General features: G+C 37.6%; 1 protein-coding gene across 1 annotated transcript; it reads left to right on the plus strand.

Moving 5' to 3' along the window:
* Positions 1 to 637: 637 nt before the first annotated feature.
* Positions 638 to 11,859, plus strand: LOC117297514. The gene is made up of 11 exons (XM_033780596.1): positions 638 to 918; positions 1,997 to 2,124; positions 2,971 to 3,088; positions 3,375 to 3,500; positions 4,257 to 4,322; positions 4,801 to 4,917; positions 5,930 to 6,080; positions 6,602 to 6,668; positions 7,916 to 8,092; positions 9,273 to 10,138; positions 11,316 to 11,859. Exons 2-11 carry the CDS (start codon positions 2,011 to 2,013, stop codon positions 11,443 to 11,445), a joined length of 1,932 nt encoding a protein of 643 aa, XP_033636487.1. The 5' UTR covers positions 638 to 918; positions 1,997 to 2,010; the 3' UTR covers positions 11,446 to 11,859.
* The last annotated feature ends 286 nt before the right edge of the window (positions 11,860 to 12,145 follow it).

Raw genomic sequence — 12,145 nt, forward strand, 5'->3', positions numbered from 1 at the left:
AACCTTTTCAAGATTTTGCAAATAAAAAAAAGAAAAACAAACCCATTACCCTTTACTACTTTCAAAATCTTCAAAAAGAAAAAGGAAAAAGGAACCCTTTTTACCCTTTACCGTTTTTGAATCTTTAAAAGAAAAAAGAAAAAACGAACCTTGCTACCCTTACCGTTCATAAAAAAACGAGAATGGAAAACGAAAATTAAACCCTTTACCCTTTACCGTTTTTTATACCGTTTGGTTTTCTGTAATAACAAAAACACGAACAACTCAAACCCATCACCAACTTTTTTTGTAAAAAAAAAAAAAGGAAAAAGGAAAAACGAAACCTTTTACCAGTTTTCGTCGTGTAGCAAATTTACCCAGGATGCATTGTAATGCATATACTTCCGGTCAATCAGAGAGGGGTCACGGGGGTCACGCAAGTTGTTTGGCATCACTCTGCCTCTCTGCCTCGAGAGATATAGATGATGCCTCACTGCCTCAGCTGTTTTCAAAAGAAGGAAACAAAAGCGTGTGTCTTCTGTGCGCAAAGAAAGCTTTATTTATTTAACTACAGGGCAATGAACATTTGCTCTATGATTTGATTAACAGCCGCTCCCATATTACATGTAAAAGTTTAATGAAAAAGAAACTGAAAGTGAAAGTTTTATAAAAAGATGACACCACATAGTCGCTGTGTGGCGCCCTCGTCTCTTCAACGATGAAACATAAACAATCATGACAATCGATCGTCGGCCAAGCTTGGTGTCAGAATAAATCAATAGAATTATCATTATCCTCTTTTTATAATCGTGTGGATATGTGAATGTGATATAAAATTATGGACTGAGTGAATAACGATTGAGCTCCTTCAACGATTCAACAAGTGTCTAAAGTATGGTCATCGCTGCAACGAAGTACAACTTCAACTTGTATTTTTTTGTAAGTTGTATTTTTTTCTAACTTTACTTGGTAACTTTCTACTTGTTCTTTTGTATTGTTGTAAAAATCCTGGTGTCAACTGTCATGTGTTTTCATTCAGTGGGATAACGGGAAAATTGTTTTAAAAGAAATCATCTATCCAACTTGTTTACAATGACACTTGCACTTCATCGTGTGTTGAAATCTTAAAAGTTTTGTTTTTCTGTTGCGAGAGACAATCCACTATTTCAGATCAGTGCCAATGCATGTACGACATTGGACCGACGTCATATGTTTTCAAACCTTTTATTGGTTGGTATTTTATTGAATATTCAGAAGCTAGTATGGCCGCAAAACAAATAAAAAAGCTCATTCAATTACTATTATTATTAATTATTATTTTTATTAACAAATTTAGTTGTCGTAGACGTAGCATCATATGATGTTATCGACCATTTGTCGACCCTCATATGATTTCCAAAAAAAAACATTGATTCCCGTTTACCGCGAGGCTGTGCAAGCTCCACCGGTGACAGAAACTCTGTTTACTCATGGTCTGTATTTTCTACAGGCTAAATCATGCTGACAACAAAGTTTCCTGTCGTAGGTTTAATGCTCAAACATTTATTATAAAATTATGAATTTTGGGTATAAATCACTAGTGCATTATTATGCCAACATTCAAATGAGTCAAAGAAACATCATCCAACCTCTCAATTTCAAAACAAAATTATCATCTGCTAGATTGAGTTTCATTCTCCTTTAATTGTCACTAGATAGATCAGTGATGTGGTAGCTAAATGGGATTCTATGGTGTGCCCGTATGGGGAAAAACCTATTACATTTTAAGTGAAAATTATGAAAATAAAAATAAAAATTGTTGGATTAACTGCAGACAATAATAAATTCTGTTTAATAATAACGTAATAAATAATATGTCTACAACAGAGAGAAAACATAACAGATTGGTTTCTTACTCCTGAAACCAATCATTGCTGGTCTGAAATGGGGGAAAACAGGGTTGGGGTGTTTTACTGTCATGCCTTGCGATATCTCTGGATTCTAACCAAGTAGCCAAGTATGTTTTATCTTTCCCAAGGTCTGAGTGTACAAATGGAGCTCTCCAGCCCTCTTCATGTGCCAAATGAACACAATCATCTGTACTGTAAACCATCCCATCTGGAAAATCCATCAAAGCACGGAGAAAGAGTCCAATATGAGAAAAAGGTACATGTATCAAGTGCAGACATTGTCGAAAAACCTCTTTATTCAATTTCAACTGCTTGTGATAAATAAAGGAATAAAAGAGTAGTGAAACGATCTGAACAGTGAACATTAATAGTGACTTATATACATTACTTTTGCATATAAAGCATACAATAAACAAAAGTTGGTCATGTTTTGAGATGTCGCTAAAAATGCAGAGCGAATATATTCACGAAGGTATAATAACCCCTAATAAGAATGTACAATTTGAAGAACAGTTACTGTAGTATTGCTTCTCAGATTCAATTTTGTTGATTAAAAACTGCTAACTTTTTACATAACCACATTCTTGAAATTGAAATGTTTCTCAAAAATACTTTATACTATCAAAATCTGCTGTAGGATTAAAATTTAAAGTTTTGTTGCCATAAATTAAAGAGTTATAACCAAGTTATAACGTATACCTACCCTTTAAAAGGTTTTGATACATTTTGTATAAACAGAATTTGGCCATGACATGAATCCCTACTCGCTGTAAATGAAGATGTGTGCGATACAATTGACCTGTAGAAGGCTCAGCTTTATACAATAGGCCTAAGTCTTCAAGTTTTTTAGGAAAGTAAATGAAAAATTATATAGCAATGTTTTCAGGAGAGTCACGTAAATCTGTGTACATACTACATGCTATTGTTTTTCCTCATTTCTCAAAAACTACAGCACCTCGGCAAGTAATCTTTTTAGGGAAGATTTCTAATTAGCTTTAACAACCTTATAAGTTTAATGTAAATCTGCTTACTTTTATGTTTTGTGACGCACAAAAAGTACACAAAACCTTGAACCCAAATACACTTAATTTTATGTTTTCAGGAATTCACTGCTTGGCTGAATGACTACCTGCAGCATGTTCCTGATTGTAAGTGCATCACAGACCTACAGGAAGATCTTGCTGATGGTATTACTCTACTGTATTTTGTTCAACAAATCTGTGAGTATAAAGTCTGGGAACAATTGTTAAAAAGATCCAGTTTCCGTGGTTTCTGATGTGAAAGAAACTATAAATAAATAGTAAACTTGTGGGTACAGCCATGTATAAATCTCTTTTGTTTGAGTGTTGACTGTTTGAAACGTCAATACCAAACCGGCTCTTCTCAGAGCCACCACTCAAACAAAAGAGATTGACATATGGGAATAATTAACTACTTTCAATTCTTTGTTTTAAATTTTTTTAAACAAAGAAGCTGTGTAAAAATAGTCTTTTATTTTCTTTCTAGCTTATGAGTCGCCCCCATGCGTACATCAAAATCCTGCCCTCTATGTTCACCGTGTTGAAAACACCGAAGAGTGTCTTCTATTCCTAGATCGATTGGGAGTTGACTTGAGAGGTGTATACGCTGAAGGTAAGAATTACATTTCAGGGTCCAAGATTAGAGGGAAAGTACACTAAGGGCCATGTCACACAAGGCAATTTACGGGCAACCGGTTCCAGGCAATCTCCAAGAAGAGAATGCATTCACGTTTGAATGTTCTTATTCTTGCGGATCATAAGACACTGTTTGAAAAAATACTCACGTGTTACCAAAGTGATCCTGTAGCGTGCACTGCAGTTGGTTGCCTCTAAGTTGCCTGTAAAATTTGCCTCATGTGACACGGCCCTAAGACTACAGGCCTGGTAGGTTAACATTTTACAAGACCTGCCGTCGATTTCACAAAACTCTTCCTAACTTAAGACTAGTCTTAGGACTTAGGATGAGTCCCAATCCTGCACTGTAGCATGCAGACCTTTGACTAATCCTTAGTTAGGACGAGTTACTGTTTCTAACTCGAGATAAGACGAGTCCTAACTCTTTGTGAAATCGACCCCAGAACATAATGAGAAAGAACTTTCTACCCATGTACACTGTTTTTATTTGAACAAGCAGTACTAAAATACCTCATCAACACAATTGAAAGATTTTGTGTGTGACTTTTTTGTCCTTTTTATTCATTTCTTTTCTTCTCATTTACAATTCGTTTCATTTATTTGGTTTTCAAGTCCACTAAAATTAATTCTAAAATGTTTGAAATTCGCTATTTTAATGTTTGAGATTTTTAACATACTTTGATTGTCCACATTTGTAATTTTACAAATAAATGTGCCTTTTATTTCCATGCAGATGTGGTGAGCGGTAATATTAAGACCATACTGGCACTGTGCCGGGCAATGCAAATACGCTTTCAAGGTACGTAGTTTGTTTATTTTAATTTCTCGTTTTCATTTTAAAGATTGTGGACAAATGTCGTAAAGAGGAGTTACCTTTAAAGACACTTGACACTATTGGTAATTGTCAAATACTATCAACCTCTCTCTATTACTCGTAATCAAGAAAGGTTTTACGATTACAATTATTTGAAGTAATTACCAACAGTGTCCACTGCCTTTAAAAAAGCTCAGCCTGAGTGTTGCCCTGAAAACCTGAAACTTCAGTCCTGTTTTTCCTGCGTCAGGTTCATGTCAGGGATTAAAACCTACACTCTGCTGATCAAACACCAGAGCTTGAATCCGGTGCTCTTAACCGCTCGGCTATGACATGCCAATTGTTTTCTTATTTGATGATAACTGTTATACCTGTTGATTATCAATAAATAAACAATATTAACAAAATAAACTGCAATAAAATATATGTTGGAAATGATCAGAATTTGTTTAATGTTTCTCAGGTGACATGTCGGAGGACCATCGTTGCTTAAGCCCAGTGTTGTCATGGAAACACAAGTCGTTATCCCCGTCTCTCTCATCAGCCGGTTTCACATGGCCTAAGAATTCATTCCTACAAGGTAATATTTTATGTTGGCTTATTGGTTTTGCGGTGGACTCACGTTCTGTAATTTCCAGAATGTGGGTTCGAACCCTGTCCGGGTCAGTTGCAACACTTTTAAAGGCAGGGGACATTATTGGTAGTTACTCAAAATAAATATTAGCGTAAAACCTTAATTGGTAACAAGTAATGGGGAGCTGTTGATAGTATAAAACCTTGTGAGAAACGGCTCCCTCTGAAGGAACATAGTTTTTGAGAAAGAAGTAATTTTCCACAAATTTTATTTCGAGACCTAAGATTTAGAATTTGAGGTCTCGAAATCAAGCATCTGAAAGCACACAACTTTGTGTGACAAGGGTGTTTTTTCTTTCATTATTATCACGCAACTTAGATGCCGGATTGAGCTCAAAGTTTCACAGGTTTGTCGTTTTATGTATATGTTGAGATACACTAAGTGAGAAGACTGATCTTAGACAATTACTAATAGTGTCCAATGTATTTAATCCAATCTTTTATGTGTAAACTTCGCAGCATGTTTAATGCATTTATAAGCATTTCCATTGTCAAATGCATCGTAGGAACATTCCAGAATTGATAAGAAAAAACTTCACAGATCACCGATTTACTTAAAACTTACACCCTCTAATGATGATGACTGTAGAAAACATCCCTTGAAATAATTCTGCCTGAGAAATAAATAATCTAATTTCGCGTTTGGAGTTTCTAAAATGATGACCTAGATGGTTGATCGATCTCAAACTTCTACATGTCTGTCAGTTTATGTATGGTGGATTACATAAAGTGCTTACACTGCCAGCAACTTTTTTGTCAACAAAATCAAATGGGAGAATTTGGAACGCTTGGTGGCAGCAGACTTACTAGGTAAATTTTCATTGTTTACCTAGTTCTGAGCATGCGCAGATTACAGAGAACAATTAATTTTACCTGGTAAAGTCTGCTGCCACCAAGCGTCCCAAAATTTCCCCATTCTGTAATGTTCCTTTAAATTTATACACTTTTTGGATTCACAGAGGGAGAGCAAACATCAAGCCATCAGGATGAAACAGCGGCTTGTTCTGAGACTAGCTCAAGCAGTATCTTCACAGTGTGGTATAAGGAAGACATGGCAGTCTTCAGCTGGATTAAGAGACTACTAGGAATCGAGTTGAAAGATTATTCAGAGTAAGTTTTGCATGTATTAGGTACGGTTTCCTGTCTTAAAGACACTGGACAATATTGGTAATTGTCTAAGACCAGTCTTCTCACTTGGTGTATCTCAACATATGCATAAAATAACAAACCTGTGAAAAATTGAGCTCAATTAGTTGTTGAAGTTGCGAGATAATAATGGCCTTCTTGCACAAGTTGTGTGCTTTTAGGAGCTTGATTTCGAGACCTCAAAATCTAATTCTGAGGTCTCAAAACCAAGTTCATGGAAAATTACTTCTTTTTCAAAAACTACATCACTTCAGAGGGAACTGTTTCTCACAATGTTTTATACTATCAACCTCTCCCCATTACTTATTACCAAGTAAGGTTTTATACTAATAATTATTTTTAGTAATTACCAATATCAGGCCTGGTGATGTAGTGTTGTAAACTCACACTTTGGTGTTGGTAGAGTTTGGGTTTGGTGTGACAAAGATGATTTTAAATGCCTGAAAATTTCTGTAATATTGGTTTGTAATTTTTTTAATTTTTAGGTTTGGTGATGGTATTCTTCTGTGTGCTATTGTAAACCAACTATGGGATGAAAGTGTTACACAGGAGGTATGTATGCCACTTTATTTGGCTCAATGCCGCAGACTTTGCCTGGTCGTGGTTTTCCTGTTGGTTTTTTATTTCATTCCCATTGTTTTTTGTTTTCTTTTCAATCTCTGAGCGCTTTGCAACCTTAGGAAAAGGCACTATATAAATGGTGTTATTATTAGTACCAAGCAAAATGAATGCTTACCAGAATCGGGATTACCAGCTAAAATACCATGTTACATGCACAATTTTGACTGGTATCCTAACCGCTTCTGCTAAGCAGAAAATTTTTAGGCAATATTTTCTGCTTAAGCAGCTCTATGAAATTGGGTGCAGATGCCACAGACAAGTTCTACTGGTAGGCCTTAAAGGATTTGGGTACTTTTTGTAACACAAAACACAATGTCCACAGATTTACATTAAACTTACACCGTTTGAAGATAATGATAGTAGAAAGTGACCCTAAAATATTAGATGCTGAGGTGCTGTAGTTTTTGAGAAATTAGTAAAACAATGTCACTGGTGTTCATAAAAGTTCCATTTATAACGTGTAGGGTGTCATGGCTGAGTGGATAAGAGTGGACTCAAGCTCTGGTGTTTCTGTTCAGCAGAGTGTGGGTTTGATTTCCCGGTCATGGAACCTGTGTCCCTGAGCAAGACGCTTGATGACTATTATTGCCCCTCTCCACCCAGGGGTAAACGGGTATCTGTGAGGGCAGAGATCGTTCTTGTAATTGCTTTACATAGCTTATTAGCGCATATTTGTTGCCCAGGCTGTATTCTTCCCAAGGAGCTGAGATGATTAAGGAATGAATTAAGGCCCGATGACCAGTGGTAATAATGTTGGAAGCGCTTTGAGACGCGCATCAGGTGTGAAAAGCGCAACATTAGTAAACACATACTGACTGGCAATGAGGTAACTAGTATACGTCTATTCCCCCGAGGGAAATAGGCCCCTCTTCTGGTCACTCACAGGCCCGAGGGGGAATAGACGTACACTAGTTACCGAATTATGCCAGTCAATAATGTGTTTTATAACACAGCTTGGTCTTAAATGTGAAATAAGAACAGAAATCTGGAAAAGAAAGGAAGTTTTGTTGCTGCTGTCCACGATTCATGTCAAGAGAGGGCGCTGTTACAGGGCACTATTCTCAAAGACTAGTGCCTGCTAGGAACTAGTTCCTGCAAACACGTGCGCGCGATCACTATCACTGTGTTATAAAACTGTTTAAACAAATTCCATCTTTTGGTTAAATCTGTTCTTTCAGGAGGTTCTTTACAGTACTCCTCTGGAGAGGCTTGAGATTGCCACGGAAGCTGCTGAGCAATTCTTAGGAGTACCAAGGAATGAGCTTGACCTCAAGGCTGTGATTGATGGACAGAGTAAAGATGGCTTAACATGGTATCTCTTAGATCTCAAAGCGGCAAGTGAACAGATGATGACGGTAAGAACTTGATAGAAGTATATTACCCTCTTTGACGCGAACACAAATAAGATTTTCTAAGGTTTAAAATACATCTCAGTTTACTAGGGTGTCGTAGTCGAGCGGATAAGAGCACCGAACTTAAGCTCTGGTGTTTCTGTTCAGCAGAGTGTGGGTTCGAATCCCAGTCGTGACACTTGTGTCCTTGAGCAAGACACTTAACTATAATTGCTTATAGTAAACTGGTACCTGTGAGGAAAGAGTTGGTTTTTGTGATTGATTAGCTTAGTGCGCTATATATTTTGTTGCACAGGCTGTATACTCCCCAGGGAGCTGAGATGGTTTAAGGAATGATTTAAGGCCCAGTGACCGGAGGTAATAATGTGGAAGCGCTTTGAGACATGGTGTATAAAGGGCTATATAAAAACCGACTATTATCTGTTAAAGTTTATTGTTTGCGACTACCAAGAGTTCTTTAAAGGGAAATAAAGTCTGAATTTCATAAATGGTTTGATTCCATCTCAGAAATGATTAACGCTCAAAATATAATTAGGCTCTACCTAGATGTTGGCGTTCTCCCTATTTTGTCAATATCTCTGTTCAGGGTTTCTTTCTTTGTAGCTTTTTGAATGGCTTCTGACTGGCACTCTTGAATAGAAATTATCTCAAAAAAGAAGAAGAGCTAGATGGGTTATTAATTTTGGTTTTTACCCATACACCGATGTGTGTTATTCACTAGATTGGTTAGTTAGTAGAGTGAAGGCACTTTAATATGGAAGTTGCGGGTGCATATCCCGCTCTAGTCAACTTTGATGTGTTCAACCTTTGAATTAAAATTTACCCAGTGTCCCTTGTGGTTTACTAGTTTCAAATCATAATAGTCATTGCAATGTATCCCCTTTTTTATGATTCAGGTTGAACAATTAAACATTTACTAGAGTGGGATCTGAACCAACGACATCCGAATTTACATGCTGGTGCTCTACCCAACTGAGCTTTCTAGCCCTATGCAAGCAGTCTTCATATTAGACAACATCTTTGTTTGGGGGTGCCAGTCAGAAGCCATTCAACTGCCGTGTAGCCAGGGATTTAACCCAAGTTATGATACAACCTGAGAAGCAGTAGCCAGGGCATCACCTTAAGGAGATGCATATTTTTTACTTCAGATGTAATAACAAATCTTTTTTTTAAACACTTACAGCAATATTTAGCGATGGGAGAGGAGAGGGACAGAATGAAGAATGAGGAGGAAGCAGTCAATCAAATGCGTCGTCAGCTCATCAGGCAATACTCCAGAGATAACATCGATCCAGTACCGCCTGTCGATTTATCTGGAAGAAATCAAACCATCAGGCAGTCCTCCCAAGACAATACCGATCCTATACCAACTATTGATTCATCTGACAGAAATCCAACCAACCAACAGGCAAGAGGCCCAACAGATACAAGATTGAATGACAACTTCCAAAGAGACCCGAGCAAGAGCTGTCTGACATCAGGAAAGCGTATTTCTGACCAAGGGAGAACAGAACCAGAGAGTATCAGTGATGAGAAAAGTTCTGATAAGCGTTCTCCAGCCGTCCCCTACCAGGCGATAAGGGAGTTACTTGGGTTTGATGAGAGTACTGACGCGCCAGAGCGACCAATAGTTCAAGGTGAGACTCATCAAGAGATGGAAGAACTTGAGACCAGCCTGTCCTTGCTCATGAAACCAACTACAAGGCTCTCATCACTGCTTGGGCCAAAATCCAGAGACGCGGAAATCGACGACAACACTCCTCTGTTACAACAGACTTCCAGTCACCCTCTAGATGCATCTCCTGCTAAAGTGGCCCTCTTGCCGAGAGACACTCCGTCACGGATGCGAAACCAACCGGACGTCTCAGGATTCTTCTCTCCGTTTTCAATGCCGTTCTTGTCGACCGCTTCTAGGACGGACGCAAGAACTAGAATCGGGAACAGTATGAGGAACACGTCTTCTAGGGTTGAAGATGATGACAACCTGGCAAGGGATAAGCTGACAACTTGGAATGACAAAGATGTGCTGAGAAATCAAGGCCATGACAGGTAAGTTGTGTATTAATTGTTATAAAAGGCACTGGACACCTCATGTTGATTGTCAAAGACCAGTCTTATATGCATACGATAACAAACCTTTGAAAATTTGAACTCAATTGGTCGTCGAAGTTGCGAGAGAAAAACGGAAGAAAAAAAACACCCTTGTCACACAAGTTGTGTGCCTTCAGATGCCTTGAATTTGAGACCCTAGCGGAGGTCTCGATTTCAATTCAAATATTTTACTGGGAAGTTACTTCTTTTTCGAAAGCTATGTTGCTTCAGAGAACAGCTCTTTATTGCTCGTTACCAAGTAAGTTTTTATGCGAACATTTATTTTGAGTATTACCAATAGTGTCCAGTGCCTTTAAAGGTGAAGGTATATATTTGAATTGTATTTTGTCTGATAGTACACATCAGCTACACTCAATAATTGTAACAGATCAGGTACGATTCCACAACTTTCTAGGCCTTGTTGGTAATTACTCAAAAATATTTTTTAGCATAAAAACTTACTTGGTAACGATTAGTTGAGCTTTTGATAGTATAAAACATTGTGAGAAACGGCTCCCTCTTAAGTATAGTAGTTTTCGAGAAAGAAGTAACTTTCCACGAACTTGATTTCGAGACCTCAGACTTACAAATCAGTCTCCAAATCAAGCATCTGAAAACACAACTTAGTGTGACAAGGGTGTTTTTTCTTCCATTATTATCTTGCAACTTCAATGACCAATTGAGGTCAAATTTTCCCAGGTGTGTTATTTTATGCATATGTTGAGATACACCAAGTGAGAAGACTGGTCTTTGACAATTACCAATAGTGTCCAGTGTCTTTAAAATCAAACAGGTTTAACAATTCCTTCCTAGCCAGTGCCCTCCATAGATTTAGTAGTAGATTTTTTTGTTATATGCCTTCTTGACTCATCCTGTTTTTTTTTGTATGACTCTCTTTTTTTCATTGTGTAAATAATTGTTAATTTGTGATGAAATCGGTGTAGTTTTATGTACTTTATAGTGCCTCAGCGCATTGTGTACTTTATAATGCCTCAGCGCATTGTGTACCTTATAATGCCTCAGCGCATTGTGTACTTTATAATGCCTAGCGCATTGTAACCATTGGAAAGATGCACTTCATAATCGCTTGTCATGTTATTATTTTGATATTTTATACTTTCAATGCATTTGACAGTTTATTGAAGGAGCCAGGACAGCTACAGAAGCCCAGGACTCGGAAACTAAGCGCAACGATGATGGCAAGATTGGCTGCGCGATCGCCAGGGGGAGTTGCTGGGATGAACGCATCCGATTCTGATGACTAAAACCCACAGAGATATTGACTTGGCTGTTCCGAATCCAGGGGAGTTGCTGGAATGAATGCATCCAATTCTGATGACTAAAACCCACAGAGATATTGACTTGGCTGTTCCGAATCCAGGGGGAATTGTTGGAATGAATGCATCTGATTCTGATGACTAAAACCCACAGAGATATTGACTTGGGTGTTCCATTTCCAAGGGGAGATGCTGGAATGAACGCATCCTATTCTGATGACTAAAACCCACAGAGATATTGACTTGGCTGTTCCAATTCCAAGGGGAAGTTGCTAGATGAACGCATTCGAATTCTGATGACTAAAACCCACAGAGATAATGACCTGGCTGTTTCACTTCCAGGTGAGCAGGAATTATCTCAGTTGGTGGATCCAATGAATTATTCCATATATTGTAGTGGTCCATGAGTGTTATAGATGGATTGCAGATGACGGTTGGCTGGCGATTGTAACGGTTTATGGCAAAAGGAGGATAAGAATGTCTGAACTATTAAAAATATATTAAATTATTTCATATGATGTATCATACACTTAAAATATTTTATTAAATTTTGTTCTGCAAACTTGCCATTTTTTTTATTGTGCAGTACATAACGTGAAAAGTTATCACTTAAAAGTACAAAAACATGTTTTTTTATGAAGGCAAAAATTGTAACTTTCTATTCTGAAATCTACTACTTTTGTGTATT

The sequence above is a fragment of the Asterias rubens genome, chromosome 12, assembly GCF_902459465.1.
Source record: "Asterias rubens chromosome 12, eAstRub1.3, whole genome shotgun sequence".
Lineage (NCBI taxonomy): Eukaryota > Metazoa > Echinodermata > Asteroidea > Forcipulatida > Asteriidae > Asterias > Asterias rubens.

Coding starts and splice junctions, on each gene's coding strand:
- LOC117297514 (XM_033780596.1), top strand. CDS start 2,011: ATGGAGCTCTCCAGCCCTCTTCATGTGCCAAATGAACACAATCATCTG. Junction 2,125..2,970: donor GAGTCCAATATGAGAAAAAG/GTACATGTATCA, acceptor TTATGTTTTCAG/GAATTCACTGCTTGGCTGAA. Junction 6,081..6,601: donor GAGTTGAAAGATTATTCAGA/GTAAGTTTTGCA, acceptor TTTAATTTTTAG/GTTTGGTGATGGTATTCTTC.